Source organism: Tiliqua scincoides, chromosome 5, assembly GCF_035046505.1.
Source record: "Tiliqua scincoides isolate rTilSci1 chromosome 5, rTilSci1.hap2, whole genome shotgun sequence".
Classification (NCBI taxonomy): domain Eukaryota; kingdom Metazoa; phylum Chordata; class Lepidosauria; order Squamata; family Scincidae; genus Tiliqua; species Tiliqua scincoides.
In genome coordinates, this window is record NC_089825.1 from 39,930,713 (window position 1) to 39,948,271 (window position 17,559).

The following is a 17,559-nucleotide window of genomic DNA, read 5'->3' on the forward strand; positions in this document are numbered from 1 at the left end:
GTTATCCCTGACTGATATACAGCAAAAGCCGCTTTGAATGCCCTTCAGGGAGATAAAGCTGGTAGGAATTTAGTAAATAAAAACGTAATATACTAAATAGTGAACACAACAGTAACAATACTCTGAACCCCTAGCCTCATATTATGAGACTTTAGAGCACCCAAAGGGGAATTATAGTAATCGGAAGTATGGTAAAAAGTACTTCAGAACAAGGAGGAAACACTGTGCGTAAATAGACTGACCTCTGAATGCATATAGGAACCCTTTTCTTCTCAAAGCTCTTATAAGTACTCTACCTCAGAACAGCTACCACCACATACCAACAAGGACTGTAGTTCTAATTGAAGATGCAAGAACATACATGCTGCACAAATAAAGAGGAGGGACATCATGCAACAAAATATAACTACAGCAAATATTTCCTATCTCTCTTTCACAACACCCACCACTGAAAACTATGTTTATTTAAACAATGAACAGCATAACCCAGCCTTTCTCCCACATTTGTATTCATACATATGTAACTGCACTGACTAAACAATCGTTTCTCCCTCAGTAGGCAGGGGAAAAAATTAGTATCTATGAATCCCATGCATATGAACTATGCTAGGCACCACACTCCAAGCATCATTACTGCAGGCTACATAAACTTTACACCCAGTGAAAAGGGACAAAACAAGCAGAGTTCTATTGCAATTCCTCAAGTGGACTGGGTGAACAGTGTTTCCCCCAATAAGTAGATCACCAATGTGAACAGAACAGGGGTCACCAATGGCAGAGAAAGACTGAACATCACTCTCACTCCTACTGAACATCTACCCTGAGGCACTGGGTGTTACAACTGCTAAACATTTCTGATTCCTATCCCATCTCTCCTTATGCACATTCCAGGTAACCCTTCAAACAAAGACAGCGGTAACTGGGTAAGAGGCACTTTTTCAAGTGGGGGCTCCTCTTTATAGCAGGGGCAGAGTAACTGGCCCGCCTCACCCCAGCAGTGTCTTTTCTAGAGGCTGTCTGCTGGTGCTCTTCTGCATCTTTTTAGATTGTGAGCCCTTTTAGGACAGGGAGCCATTAGTTATTTGATTTTTCTCTGTAAACCATTTTGTGAACTTTTTTGTTGAAAAGCAGTATATAAATACTGTTAATAATAATAATGTACACCGAAACAGTGGTATCAGTACTGTTGTCATGGTCACTGGGAGTGTGCTCTGTCAGTTGCAGTATTACATTCTGTTCGCAAGAGGCACCTTTCAAATGTGGATCTCATATTTAGCAGGAGGAGAGCAACTATCCCTGTTCACCCCAGCACAGTCTCTCCTCTAGTGGCTGTTTGCTGGCATTTCCTCTGCTTCTTTTTTAGATTGTGAGCCCTTTCAGGACAGGTGACCACTTATTTTTTGTGAGCTTTTCTACTGAAAAGCTCACAAAAATGGCTGCCAGGAGTACACATAATTCTGACTGAGGCTGCAAAACTCACACTTACCTGGGAATCAAATCCATGAAACTTTATGGAACTTTAAGACTGCCATTCAAGTTACACTGAAGTTGAAAGCTGCCAGTATAGTGGGACCAAGCACTGTAACTACTCAGAAATCTACATAATACTAGTATTCATTGGGAGATAATTTTAGAAATATTACTTGCACAATTTTCTAAGAGGACCTCCAAAAGGCTAAGATTCAAACCTGGTTACAGCACTGAATATACACACACAGCCATCTAACAGAGCAATATCCTTAACTTTGCATGTTCAATGGGACTTACTTCCAAGAAGGTGTGTATAGAATTGCAACCTAAAAATGAATGTGGATAGATTATTCTCAGTTGTTTCCCTTTATTCCATTATTTAAGAATGGCTTTCTAAATTAAAAAAGTTGCAAACAGTTTCAAGTTGTTTACAAAATACCACTGATTTACTGAACAGATACACCCACTTGGTACCATTCACTTCACAATTCCAAAGTATCTCAAATATACTTTCATTTATTTTCCAAAAGGATGGAGAAAAAGATGCTGCATGTTTTTTCTTATTGTGTTCCTCATTTAAAAGTTAAAATTTGAGGTTTCCTCCCCTATGTTTGTTTTAATAGAATATACTGCCTGCAGTCAGAATTTTTTCCTTTTTATGCACACGACATACTCAAAAAGTTCAATAACCACACACACACACAATACCATTATATCCATATTGTACTCAGACTTTGAATACAATCTGACACATTTTACCCCTCATGAGAGGGGCCAGATTTATGTCACCATGTTGTAACTCTGGGAACATTAAAATAGATGTAGGTTTAACAAACCAATAATAATATAAAAACAGATGCATTTTAGTTTATAAGAATCACAAACTTTTGTGTATCAATACATGCAAGCAGTGGGAAAACATCACAGACAAAACTTAGGAATGAGGTAGAGACCAGCTTTTTAAAATATCCTAAACTTCCAACGAGGGTGGCATATATTGCACCCCTCCTCTATCTGCCTCTGCCTTTCATCCTGAGAAAGAATCTAGTGCAGCGATATTCAACTACTATGCTATGGCATATGTGGTGTACCACGTATGGTTCACAGGTGTGCTGTGGGAGTATATTAATAATAATAATAATAATAATAATAATAAACTTTATTTATATCCCGCCCTTCTCCCTAAAGGGACCCAGTATTCTGCAGAATATTAGTATTCTGCAACCTTTCCTAGAAAAAGCACAAAAGTTTTTATCCGAGTTGCTTCTTTGCCTCACTCTGTTATTTCTAAGACCAAAACTGACTGAAACTCCAGGTGGCTCAGCAGTACCAAGCTTCCCAATCAAACAAACCAATCAAACCCAAAAGTGGCACTTTTTGTACATCAAACCCAAAAGTGTACTTTTTGTACATCTTATCAGTTTAATTCTACAAAGTTTGTCACTACTGACTTAAAACACTAAAAAGTATTTTCAACATTAATAAATATTTCCCATCACTTGAGGGTGACCTTCCTTGAACTGAGTGAGAGACCTGTTTGTGTTAAGTGTGTCTAGTCAGCAAAATTAACTATTGCATATGATGAGCTGACAGAAAACAGAAATAGAGAACTTAAGCTGAAACACTCATCAACAGTGATTAAAACTCAAGATTGTGTTTAAAGTTCAATATCTACTTGTTTTTTTAAGTGGTAAAATATCTTAAAAAACCGAGAGTGTACTTTGTCAATTCTAGCACCTTGTTAGTGTGCCATGAGTTGAAAAAGTCTGAAGACTGCTGACTTATATGTTTAGACTGAGGCACAGTGAGTGGCCCAAAGTCACTCAGAGAGATTCAAGGTTATTAGCAAACATCAGTGAGTGGAGAGCAGTGCTAGAAAGCATCCAACAACACTGTGACACTGCAATCCTATACACGCTTACCTCGGAGTAAGCCATTAGACTTACTTCTGAGTAAACATGCAAAAACTTCTGCTACAAATGAGTGTTCCATACAGAAAAGGAAAAGCAACTATAGCAACGAATCCAGAACATTTTAAAAAAATTTTAATAAGCAAGGCAATATTCAGCATATCAAGGCCAGAACAGAGGAAATTGTGGAATATTCCAAAAAAACATCGCTATTTCAACTAGGCGTCTGATATGCAATATACATATCTAGATAAAAGTCTGAATTCATAAATGGATGCAAAGAAAGCAAGTCGATTTCCCACTGGCAAAGCACCCTTTAAAAAAATGCACACTGTACAAAAGCTGTATGAATAATTTAAGCAGAGAAGCACTGCTTAAAACACTTAAAAATTTGACATTTCTCCTGTCTGCCCTTCTTATATTAGCTAAAGAAATGGATAAAAAAAAAAAGACTATAATCAGAAATGACAGAGTAGCGCTAGTGTTGATCATGGACCAAGAGGGCCTGGGTTCAAACCCCTACTCACTCATGAAGTTCACGGTATCTTTCAGCATGAGAGAGATCTTTCTTCCAGAGCTACGATGACAAAATTATAGGAATTCCAACCTAAGTCATGCCACTTTCCACTTTTTGAAGGATACTAAAATAAAAATCGGACACCTGTTCTGCAACAATGGCTCAGCATGAAAAAAGGCTGGTATACAAGAGAGTTAAGGACAAAAGCGTCAGTGGGCAAGTAAATTAAATCCGGATAAGACAGAGGCTCTCCTGGTTCGGAAATCCTCGATGCAGGTGGTGGATTATCGACTTGCTCTGAATGGGGTTGCACTCCCTCTGAAGGAGGAGGTTCGCAGCTTGGGGGTCCTCCTGGACTCGCAGCTGCTCCTGGATTCCCAGGTGGCGGCTGTGGCTAGGGGGGCCTTTGCTCAGCTTCAGCTGGTGCGCCAGCTGCGACCGTACTTGGATCGTGCAGACCTGGCCACGGTGATCCATGCCACGGTGACATCAAGGTTAGATTACTGTAACGCGCTCTATGTGGGGCTGCCCCTGAAGACGGTTCGGAAACTACAATTAGTACAGAATGCGGCGGCCCGTGTGGTCACTGGAGCCAGGCGGTTTGACTCTGTCAGTCCGCTTCTCCGGGGGCTACATTGGCTGCCCATTCGTTTCCGGGCCCAATTCAAGGTGCTGGTTTTGACCTTTAAAGCCCTATACTGCTCTAGGCCAGGCTATCTTAGAGACCGCCTACTCCCGTACAATCCGGCTCGCCCTCTCAGGTCATCAGAGAAGGCCTTTTTACAAGTGCCGCCACCCAAGGAGGTCCGGGGGGCGGCTGCAAGAAATAGGGCCTTCTCGGCAGTGGCACCAACATTATGGAACTCCCTTCCCCTTGACTTGAGAATGGCTCCCTCTCTTGAGAGTTTTTGGCAAGGTCTGAAAACACTGTTGTTTAAACAAGCCTTCTGATTTCTGGCCTTCTTAACTTTTTTATACATCTTTCAGTTTTTTACAGGCTTGATTCCTCGGTGACTTGCTCTTTTATTCTGTCTTTTAATCTGACTACTGTTTTTATGGCCTCTGTAGTGTGTTTTTAAATGTTTTTATCTGCTATGTATTAATGTTTTTAAAATCTGTTTTTTTTAATATGTTGTTAGCCGCCCTGGGTCCCGTTAGGGAGAAGGGCGGGATAAAAATAAAGTTTTATTATTATTATTTATTATTAAGTATTCTTTTAAATAGATCAGGCTGAAAGGCAGACACATGCCAGTGTGTTATTTCAGTCCCTTAGATACGTGTACATCAACGTTCATAAGGAGATAGTCTATGTTAAGCTAAATGGTAAATGCAGTAGAGCCTTCTTATATCAGACACCTCAAGTGGAAGGAGCCTCATTTTGTCAGAAACCGAATCTTTTGGGGAATTTCCTAAAGGCATGAGTCTGGTCACTGCTGGAAGTTAAGATGAACCTTTGATTTGAACCAGTAAGGACACTCCAGTAAGGGTGGACAGAATGAGGAGTTCCCTTCACCACTGCCATGTGGAGCAGCGATTTTCAACCACTGTGCCATGGCATACTGGTGTGCCGTGGGAGAAGGCCATATATTAGCAGGGCCATTGAGGGATGTGAGCCCCTAAGCCAGCAGCACAGTGTACCTTGTCAGTTGTCATGTCAAATAATTGATCAGCAGTGTGTGCACTGATAATTTTAGTGCCTTCTCAGTGTGCCATGAGGTGAAAGAGGTTGAAAACTGCTATGAAGTACAGCACAGCTTTCTGCTCAGTCTGCACTGCTGCCTGTTACAGCAATTTTCAACCTTGTTCATCACACTGACAAGACACCAGGATCAAGGCCCAAAATGGTCAAGGCACACCATTGGGTTTTGACAGCTGACAAGGCACAGCATGCTGCCAGGGGAGGGGTACATGCTCACACCCCCCACCGGATCTACTAATCAATGACCTTCCCCAAATTCCTGTGGCACACCTGAGGACCAATGTGTCACAGCACAGCAATTGAAAATGGGCTGCATGAAGTGCACACTGAAGGGGCACCAGTGGGAAGCACTGTACAGAGGAGGAAGCACTGTGGAGGAGGAAGAGAGCTGCACTGTATAAGAAAGGGTGTGTGCTGATGCCTGCACCTGTGTGCGTGTGTGTGAGTACGTGTGTGTGCATATGTGAGTGTGTATGCGCATGTAAGTGCATATGTCTGTGTGTGTATATATGTGTGCATGTATGTGTGAAAGCATGTGCATATATATGTGTGAGTGTGTATGTGCGTATATATGTGTATATGTATATGTGAGTGAGTGTGTGCATGCGTATATGTGTGCATGTGCGCGTGTATATATATGTGTATATATGTGTGACTGTGAGTGAGCGCGTGCATATGCAACCAGGCATCAGCCTTGAACACAGGGGGCTGAGGGGTAGCGAAGAGAGGGGGAGAAGGGGCGACAGACTCGCTGCCACCTGTTAGGCCTGAGCCACCGAGCAACCTGGGAGAGGCGGAGCCTGGAGGAGGTGAGGAGCGGGGAGGGAGGAGGGGGGTCAGCAGCGGAGGCAGCCCAGACCACTCCCCACCGGCGCGTTCACACGAGGAAGAGGCACCCGCCCCCAGAGCCTCCCCTCCCCCCCGAGGCGCGCGCACACACACACCGTTGTCGCCCTGAAGGCCTCCCAGAGCGCGGAGGGACGCACCGCGACCCCACCCCCTCCTGCCTCCGCTGCCGCCATAGCGACTCTTCTCCGCCCCCCCCGTCGCCCTCAGGGGGCCGGGCGCCCACCCGCCTCCCCACAGCGGCTAGGGGAGAGCGCGGCCCCGAGGCGCCCACCTGCTCACGCAGCTTGAGGAACACCATGGCCAGGCCGCCACCCCGCCTCCTCCTCCGCCTCACAGGCCGCCGCCGCCGCCGCTCCTGCTCCTCCTGGCCGCCGCCAACGACTCCGCTCCTCAGCGGCCCCACCTCCGCCACTCAGCCCGCCAACACGCCCCGCCCCTCACCCCGCCCACCGCCTTCTGGACCGGGCGGGGAGCGGGAAGAGAGGGAGCCACCTCTCGTCCCCACCCCCCTCCCGCTCCACAGGATTGTGCAGGGGCCGCGCGCGCGTGTTGACTGTGTCGGTCCAAGCCCCGCCCCTTTTTCTGGACGCCAACCGTCACTCATCCCGGGAGGACGCCGCCGATTGGTTTATTCTCATGGCAACGGGCGGGCACAAGGGTGCGTGTGCTTTTTTACTGGTGAAGCGAGACCCTCGCTCATTGGACAAGCTGCGGGGCGAAAGAGGTGGGAGGTTACCTGTGATTGGTGGAAAGGAAGTGAGAGGGAAGAATCAGTCAAGCGAAAGAGCTTGACAGGGAACCACAATGCATAGAGGGGCGTTGAGTGAGCTGTAGTGTACACAGCCCCATTCAGTTCAGTGGCACACCGAGGCTGCGGTCGTATCCACACTTCCCTGGGAGTAAGCCCCATTGACTGCAGTGGGACTTACTTCTGAGTAGACAGGCATAGGATTGGGCTCTGTGGCTGCAGTCCTGTCCACGCTTCCCTGGGAGTAAGCCTCATTGACTGCAGTGGAACTTACTTCTGAGTAGACATGCATAGGATTGGCATCTCAGTTCTGAGTAGACATGCACAACACTGTGCTGTGAAAAGGCAGGGTAGAGTTACTGGGGCTGCAATCCTATGCATACTTTCCTGGGAGTAAGCCCAACTTAACAAAATGGGGCTTACTTCTGAGTGGGCCTGCATAGGAGTGTGCTGTCAGCCTCTCCTGGAATGGCTCCAGTTTATTAAAGACTAGGAGCACAAGCCTATTGCTTGTCTACTCAGAAGTAAGTCCCATTTTTTTCAATGGCGCTTACTCTCAGAAAAGTGTGCATAAGATTGCAGCTTTGGAGTGGCCAGGCTGTGGTTCTCTGATACATAATGTGCAGCTCTCCAAAAACTGTTGGACAAACTCCTTTTTGCATCACAATTAATAAAGCAACAATTTTTCACACCCCCATAAGCTTTAATTATTTACTGGATGTAAACTGAGAGTCCACTGGATTAAAATGTAACTTTAATGTTCATGATGAGTAAAAAATATTTAAGAATTTAAATGCTTCCTAAATATTGCTGATCTCAGACATCTGAAGTTTATCATATGTGGCTCTTGTGTTAAGGTTTGGCCCCCTTTGTTATAGACTGCTTCACTTTTCCATCATCTTATTTTGCTTTTGAAGGAAAGCAGATTATTTTCTTCTCATTACTGTATTGTCTCCCATTTATTTTACTCTGTGCAAAGCACTATGCACTTGGAAGGAGCTATGTAAATAACAATAGCACATGATTATATTATTATTATTTGAATTCTTCAAGAAGATAAGTAGAGTTGTCAAGGCACTCACCAAGACAGCACAACCACAACAGTTCAACAAAATTCTTATACCTCACTCGATTCTTATCATTCAAAGTGGACAATGATTGTTCAATACCTATGTATATGTAGTCAGATATCATTGAATTCCATTTGAGATCCACACTGCAGCAAATCAGCCTAAAACCACAGTTCAACAATATACACTTTATTTACACCAAAGAAACAAATATTTTTCCCTGATGCCAGATCCTGTAAAAATGTGCTTAATAATAAATTTTTTAAAGCAACAGGAAGCTACATAAGTACTTTAGACAGAATGTTACAGCTCAGTGCTGATCTAAATGAACTGGGTAAACCTTATTTCATGATTAATGAAAAAAAAAAGACTTAAAGTTCTTCAACCTGTTTAAGGTATTGACCTCTAAACGCTCAAAGATTCCTTTCATTCAAGAATATCTATATCTAAAGCTGCAATCCTATGTACATGTACCTGGGAGTAATTTTCATTGAACTCAATGGGACTTACTTCTGAGTAGACTTGCCTAGGATTGTGCTGTAAGTCTAACTTTACTTGTCTGTGTTTGCTGGACTTTGAGAGCACACAAAGGCAGTAAGGTAATACCTTTAATTGCCATCACCACCATAGGTTCGTCTGCAGGTATTAGTTTACTTTCTTTGTTTCTGTGCTTCCCTGGGATCAACACATCAATAAAGCTCTGTATCAAATTCTTTATTTTGGACCCTAAAAGGATACAGCCACATTCACCCAATCATTAAGTCAGAATTTTCTTCCTCATGCAAAGTGAAGGAAGCTATCAAGGAGGCTCTCATTGTTTGGATCAAGGACAGGGATACATTTCAACACAATGTACAGCTGAACTTTGTTCCAGAATAAATAGTAGTCTTACCAAGATACTGAAATACAACACAAAATGTTTCTTAAAATAGACATAGACATAACAGCCCATTGTCTTGAAAATATTTCATGAGTAAGCACTAGTAAGTACTATAAATCATTATAATTAGACATGTGTTTAAAATTAAACTCCAAAACACTGTTTTCCAGAGTATGTATTGAAATTAACACATTGAGGCTGCAATCCTAACCACACTTTCCTGAGAGTAAGCCCCATTGAACAAAACAGGACTTACTTCTGAGTAGACCTGGTTAGGATTGTGCCCAAAGTTGCATTATACTGTATCAGATCCTTGATTCATCTAGGTCAGGGGTGTCAAACGCATTTCATACGGAGAGCCACATAGCATTCGTGATGCCTGCCGAGGGCCGGAAGTGATGTCATTAGGCAAGAAGTGATGTCATTAAACAGGTCATAACCAAAAACAAACACTTTTTTCACTTAGGAACTCATTAGCTGCAAATGACAGAAGAGAAAATATATAAATCTTGATCATATTTCAAGATTTGGGAGAGCCCAATTTTCATGTGGGCTGCCCTTTCAGCAGTAACACCTCAGCACTACTCAGCAGCTGAAAGCCTGAGGACCACATAAAAAGCTTCTGCTGGCCACATCCGGTCCCGGGCCTTATGTTTGACACCCCTGATCTAGGTCATTATTATTGGAAGCCTCCAGGGTTTCAGACAGGGGTCTTTCCTAGCCCTTCCTTGGAGAGGCTAGAGATGAAAATTAGACCTTCTGCATGGCAAGCATGTACTCTACCATGGAGCTACAGCCCCTCTCTGATTTGTAATGAAGACCCTTAAGGATACAGTCCTAACTGGTTTGCTCACATATTGTCCATTATCTTTATGCAGTCTAGGGAGTTGCAAGAACAGCAGAAGGCTGTCTGCATGGACTGTAGTGCAGAAGTCTGTGCATTGGCTGCAACATGAGGAATTCACTTGGACTAACAACACATGCTTTACACTCCAGGTGTAGTGGTATGCTTTCATGTTTGTTGTGGGTCTGAAAGAGCTGGTCCACATCTGGAAACCTAAACTTCTTTCTGTAAGATTTAGCAATAATATGCTTGAGGCATAATGGAATGTCTACAACTGAAAGCCCTTGCGATACTCAATCAAAGACACATGAAATATTGTTTGTGTGTTAATATTTGTTGATGTAAACAACACTGTTTTATATGTTTGATTAATAATAATGTTAATCTAATGATGATGATTAACTGACCTCAGTTGTTCTTGCCCTCATCACCTCCAAATTGGGCACAAAACTGGGTGGGAAGGGGGAGGAACAGGGCAGGGAGGCTGGGGAAGGGGATGGATTTAAGAACATAAGAAGAACCCCGCTGGATCAGGCCAAAGGCCCATCTCATCCAGCTTCCTGTATCTCACAGTGGCCCACCAAATGCCCCAGGGAGCACACAAGACAACAGACACAACCTGCGTCCAGGTGCCCTCCCCTGCATCTGGCAATCTACAGCAATGGCAGGCGCTGGATTCTTTCCCTTCCAGCAACTGCCTCCCAGCCCCCTTTCTCTCTCTCTTTGGAGTTGCATCAGTGAAATAGGCACAGAAGACCTGGCACAGGTCCAAGGAGACCCATGGCAGAGTGGGAAGCTTCCAGAGGGGTAAGGGATTTAGATCCCCTTTCTCTTCTAAAGACTCCCAACCCACCCACTTAGTGTGGCTTCACCAGCTGGGGGTGGGGAAAGGATAGGATTGGGCTATTTATGTTTAATGCCTATGATTAATGCATGATGCTTAAATGTTTTTATCTTATATATTTGTAATTTCTATCGCATTGCTTTGAATGGTTAACCACCTTAAGCACAATTGTTAAAAAGTGGGATATAAATAGCAGTAATAAACAAATACTGTACATGTTTTAAAATGTCATAGTTTTATATAAGGCTCTCAAATTAGCTCAGAAATTTTTGATCATGAGAAGTCTTTAGTCTAAAGGCAGTCTTTTATACTTTATACACTTCTACCAGTGGGAACTGAATGCACGATAGATAGATAGATAGATAGATAGATAGATAGATAGATAGATAGATAGATAGATAGATAGATAGATAGATAGATAGATAGAACATGTTCTATCTATCTAACTCAAAATTATTTCAGAGGTTTTCATTTAATAACACAATAGGTAACTAGCAGGTTAGAAAAGTATGTATGAGAACCATTTTATTTCTCTATTCCAATAACAGATTTAGAGCAAGAATCCTGTTTGCCTAATACACACTATGTTTAAGATTGGTCTCTCTTTTTTTATTCCATTGCATAATGGCCTATTCATCATGACAACACTGTAGCCGTATTGTCAGAGACTTGCTTTTTGCATGGAAACCATTCTAATTTTGTAACAGTTTGCAGGGGGTATCCTCACATGTTTCACTTTCTGTAAAATGACTTGCTTCTGAAATGTGAACACAGTGGTTGCTTTATATCTTAGGCTCCACCAATTTGTGTTTGATCAAATCATTTGACCATCATAGCCTCTGATTATAATGGGACTAGACTGTGATAACAATGTCAGTGTAACCTATCAGCATTTCACATGGCCTTAGCAGTGTAGAACTGTGTTATCAGCAGCTATAGATACATCTCTGTTCTTATAGAGGCCAAGGAGATGACACTTCATTTTTTAAAATTTGGGAATTAATCTTGAAACAAAGCCCTGAACAAAGAAAACTAAGAATGTGCTGGGCCAGGTGAGATGCTGAAAAGGATGGTGTGAAATACAATGTCAGGCCTGTCTGAGCCAAAGGTTAAGCTTTCAAACTGAGAGAGACATTACTCTTGTAAATGTATGGCAACTATTCAGCCTAGCTTTGGGATCATAAAGGGCTCCGTGCTAGTTGCAGGTGCCATTTGAAGATCACTGCTGACTTTGGAAGGTCTCTGCCGACTTCTTAACATCTCTGTTGCCTTGCAATAATCTCTGCTGGTTTCCTAAGGGTCTCTGCTGCCAGTCTTTGTTGGATTTTGTGGGTGTCTGCTGCTAGCAGGTAAGTTACCCTTTCCCCTAACATAGCAGTTCCCAAACTGAGGGTCCGGGATCCACCAGTAGGATGTGACTCAATTTTTGGTGGTCTGAGAAACTGACAGGGCATATTAGACTATGTGCATCAAGGATTAAATAAGCTGTTACTTAGAGGGAACAGTGCTGGCCAATCACCATCATAGCCACACCCCTTGGCATTTATAAATCAGGTAGCAGCGTCTAGGGCCTCTACAAAGTTTGAGAACCACTACTCTAACCCCATTGATCCTACTGGATCAATGGTTTACTATCCGCAAATTTGCTGTCCACTGGGGTTTTCAGGAACCCATCTCCAGAGGAAAAGGAAAACCAACAATAGATTCTTTTAAAAAAATGTTACATTGGTATTGTAGACACAGGTTAGGTATGCACTGTGCACAAAAAGGGAGGTTGATGGACACAACCCCCCACCACATGAAAATATGTTTCCTGTTGAGGAATGCTACAACACTCCACTATACCCATTGCTACTGTTGACCAGATGACAGGAGTTGAAGCTGGGATTTTTTTTTCTTTTGCATGCAAAGCAGGTCTTCTTCCATTGAACTGTGGCCCTTCTCCATTGTGCCTGAATAACAGAAATGCTTTCATGAAGGGACCATAGGATTGCTTGACCCAGAATAAAGAGCCTCTGGCAAAGGACAAGCATATTTTAGAAACATACATTTGTAATGAATATTTGTCAAGCAGAAGAACTGCTTGTCATGTCATCCTGAGAGAAAAAAAGACCCCCAAAATTAATAACACAGAGGAGATCAAAGGCAACAAACCATTTTTATTTATATCTGCTTTTTTGTACTGACAAGTCTGTTCCTGTTTCCATGATGCCTTCTCTTTGTTTATGCTAAGAGGTTTTGTAGTACACTGAGCAGAAATAAGAGGTGGGAAAGATCAACATTGAAGCATTCTTCTCAATCACAGTTAGCAATCAACTGTTTCTTTCATTCTGTGAGTGCCATTCTTCCCTGAATGTAATTATATAAACAAATATATTTATTTAGAACATTTCAATCCTGCTAAATGTTCAAGGCGGTTTACAAATGCAATAAAACGCAGCTGTATTAACTGTTATACTGTATTATAACAGTAGAATGGATAGGAGACTGTTCTATCTGTGGATGTTTGCATTGCACAGATTTAATGGCATATAGGATGCCTTTTTAGAGTGCTTCAACTTCAACAGTATTTACCCAAGCAACAATTGCTGTAAATAACCTGATAATCGGAGTAGTTGCCTTCTCCAGATGACACATAAAAGCTCACCCAATCCCCGCCTGCCAACATCCTGTCTCTCTTTTTATTTGTTTATTCTGCTCCTTTGCTTCATAATTACCTGGCTGAAACCAGGAACATAATTTAGGGCCCAATCCTATCCGATTTCCCAGTGCCAGTGCTTCTGTGCCAATGGGGTATGCACTGCTTCCTGGGTTGGGGAGACAGTCACAGAGGCCTCCTCAAGATATGGAAACATTTGTTCGCTTACCTCGGGGCTGCATTGCTGCTACAGCAGGGCTGGAAAATTGGATAGGACTGAGCTCTTAATTATGTAGCTTGAGAAGTTGTATGAGAGAGCCTTCTCAGTGGTGGCCTCCCCATTGAATTCCCTCCCACATGAGGGTCAATTAGCTTCCTCCCTACCAGTGTGTCAGCAGAGAATGCAAATTTTTTGTTTTTATTTCAGCAGGTCTTCTGTGATTTCTGTATTAATATTATTTCTGCAGTATTTTTCTCTAACTACCTTTCTCATCATTTTTTGATTGTTTTACTGCTGTTTAGAGTTTCTTAATTTTCTGTTTTGATCATTGTAATTCATTTGATTAAATTTTTTTGAATTGAATACTGCCTAGAGCACAACAGGATAAAGGTGACAAATAAATACATAAATATCAAGGGCCTATTTTCCTCCTAACAGTTTTGCACCACCCAAAAGGATAATTCCCTATTTTTCAAAATTTTAATTTTGTATTTTAATTTTAGTGCTTTTTCTTCTTCATCACCATCTCTATTTTTATTGTTAGTATCATAGAGTACCTATAGATAATGGAAATCTCAATCAATTATTGATCATTTGAAAGCACACACATACACCCAAATATTTCCCCAGAATTAATTTAGAGGGCAACACGGCTAAGGCCACATTTGCATGTATTTAAGTAGAGTCTAATTACAGCTCTCTGTACCATTACAGAGTTTTTTACAAGCCGTTGAATGGTGCACGTCAATACTGGTTTCATATTTTGCAGCATTAAAAATATACTAAGAAATGATGATGGCATCATGAGCATCAGAAAACATTAAAGCATTTCTAGATGGGCACAACAGGAAGGCCTTCTGAAGTCAATAGCTCTTAGGATCTATGGGACTGGAGCCTACATGTCCACACTTTGCATTTTGAAGGCATGCTATCAATTTTAGACTCTTGAGGGAATGAATAATGTCCCTCATGACTGAATAATGACTGGATAATATCATTCAAAACCCTCTACCAAATAAGAAGCTTAAAATGAAGTAGTTAAATTTAAGGCCAATATGCCCTAGACACAACATGGGTATATAGTGGGGGTTCTAGCTTTTGAGAGACCCCAGGGCAAAATCCTTGAGAGCCTCATAATGTGTTCTCTCCACACTTTGGAAAGCTCAGGCTTGGAACAGTGGGGTGGGTGCCACCCCATGTATTGCTTACCAGCAGAAGCTTGGTGTTCCAGAAGTTTGGGGGTGACATGATGACAAAATCACATCACTCCCAACCATCCAAGCTATTGCATTGCTTTAAATGTGAAAAGCCCACCTCCAGTCTGCCTTTGTTCAGCTATCTTCAGCCCACTCTGGGCCCAGTCACTCCTGAGGGTGCCACTCAGTGCGGCCTGCACCCATTGCACTCCCCTTGTGACACTACTGTTACTCCCCTACCTGCTTTCTGCTGCCCAGGAACCAGGCAATGCCAGTCCTCCTTCACTGCCACCATTATAGCTACAGGTGACAGGATGTAGGAGGATTCATATCTACTGCTGCCACCTGCTCCCCACTGTCTGCTGTTAAGCCTCCTCATTGACCCCTTAGCAGATATACTGGACAATGAGGGAGCAATTGCATGAGGCTTTGCAAAACAGCTGCGGCCACTTCTCCCTTCTGCCTCCTGGTAAGCCAGCTAAGAGCCCAGGGCCCAATGGTCAGGCTAACCAGGAGGTAATGGGAAGCAGGTGGCAGCCGCAGACTGTGCTGTTTCTTTCCCTGGTGCTATTTAACAATTCCTGGATGCTACAATCCCAGTTGACTGTCAGCCTAGTTAGAGGCACTATGAGGTTGTTGGTTCTGCTACCCGGTCAGCTGCCCCAAAATAGCTATTCACTGCATCTTGCCCTCCCTAGTTATAAATTCCTCCCGTTTGGTTTTAATTCTGGGCTGGGAAAACTCAGACCTGAGTCTGTGCATTTGCATGTGTAGTGGTAGACATGTGCGTGCGTGCGTGTGAGAGAGAGAGCAGTGTTGGCAATAGTATATACACACAGGATTGCACTGTAAACCTGGAAAGTCATGTTAGATTATTTTATGCTTGTGATTTTGCTACAGATTTGCGGTTACATTGTAAGAACCGCCTAGGGTGTCCATCCTCTTTTTATATATACATGACCTAGGCAGCTGTATGGCTGGGTTCTTCCTGGAGGGATTAAGAGGTCTTCATGTGCAAATGGTCATGTTTTCCCCATCCCCATGTTTTTTCCTGACTAAGACAGGGGGTTGGACTAGATGACCTATTAAGCCCCTTCCAACTCTATGATTCTATGATCCCTATCAGAACATTTCCAGTGACTCAGAAATAGACAGTAATGACACACTTCACAGTCCAGTGTGTTAATGCTACAAAATTCATCTCAAATAAGACCATATTATGTAGACATTATATACATATTATGTGTAGAGTGCGATTGTTGGAATGGTATCTATTTATGCTTGTATCTCAAAGGTGCATAAATTTTGTTGTGCTGTACCACAATGACAATAAAGTTACTACTACTACTGCGACTACTACTATTACAAAATTGCCACATAATTTTGGCAATTAACTAGTGTAAAGCAGAGGCTATGCCTGCATCACCCCTCCCCCTTCATTTATACAGATTGCTCCAGGAATAGTTAAGAGTGACATTTTTTTCTTGCTTAGGTTGTGATGAGGTCTGACACAAGAATTGGGTCACATCGGTGAAGTGAATACAAACATATTCCCATTCACACTGCGGATGACTAAATTAATAAATCTAAGTAGACAAGGCAACCAGAAAGCCCATCAACACTGCTAACAGTCATGTGATGCATCCAGGGGCAATGTCACAGCTGCAGAGCCTTTTTGCAGTCCACACTGGCACCAAACCAAGAGAATAATGACATTCTCAGTAGTTCTCATGAGCTTCATGGAAAAGTTCCACAAAGAAAAAAATGGGAAAGATCTTGTAGTTACATTTTGGAGCTATGCAGTTGGCTCTGAAGAAACAGCTGTCATATGTGGCCCTATTGGAATCCGTTACTGTACAGAGGCAGTGTTTACAGGTATTTACCTACTGCTAAGTACACACCTTTGTAGTTTGATCTCAGAACTTGGTGTGCTAGGAATTAAGTGGGCTTCTCAACTGCATTATGTCACAAGCTAATGCTATAGCTGTGCTGTGTAATGGTTTAGAGACACATAACGTGATCCCTGTACCTATTTACACAGGAGGGAGTTATATTATATGTGAGGACGTATGCCCAATAAGTTTGCGTGTGTGTGAATTTGCAGCCTGAGTGATGATGAGTCACGAAATCCCTGGTTTGATGCTTAGGTTTATTTGCAATAAGCGCTAGGCAACCCGTTCACACTCAGCCCTTTATTTTGCAATATAATAATGTAATATTGATTCACCATACAGGGTTGTGGTCAGGAGTTTTCAACAAGATAATGGATGTGAAATCCTTTCAAAACTCTACAGTGCTATATAAATGCTGAGTACTGTTATGTTGCAGCCAAGATACACTCTTGCCACAGTTTATAGAGACAGGTCATAGATCAAAGGCAGCAAGTATGCTTGCCTATATTAGATCTCATGAACATTAAGGCTGAAATCCTAAATACATTTTCCTGGGAGTAAGCCCCATTGAATACATCCACTCCCCTGTGCCACCCTGTACAGAGGCCCTGTATGGATGACTTAGGAGGACCTGGGAGGCCGCGCACAGCCTCCCTGGTCATTTTAACGCCTTCTAAGGTCTCCAGAGGGCCTTTAAATGCCACTTCGGGTTTTCAGACAAAAACAGAAGTAATGTTCAAGGCCCTCAGAAGGCCTTTGGGGGATCAGGGAGGCCTCTCTGA

The 17,559-nt window shown here is 42.7% G+C and overlaps 1 protein-coding gene across 2 annotated transcripts in view; it reads right to left on the bottom strand.

The window, feature by feature from the left end:
- ANKRD28 (ankyrin repeat domain 28) overlaps positions 1-6,795 on the bottom strand; it is a 116,262-nt gene extending 109,467 nt beyond the window's left edge. The window contains exon 1 of one of the 2 annotated variants that reach the window (XM_066628100.1): positions 6,717-6,795. In XM_066628100.1, the coding sequence (XP_066484197.1) occupies positions 6,717-6,743 (27 nt within the window). In that variant the 5' untranslated portion in view covers positions 6,744-6,795. The remainder of the gene's footprint in view (positions 1-6,716) is intronic. The other variant, XM_066628097.1, reaches the window with a different exon arrangement.
- Between the last annotated feature and the right edge of the window lie 10,764 nt (positions 6,796-17,559).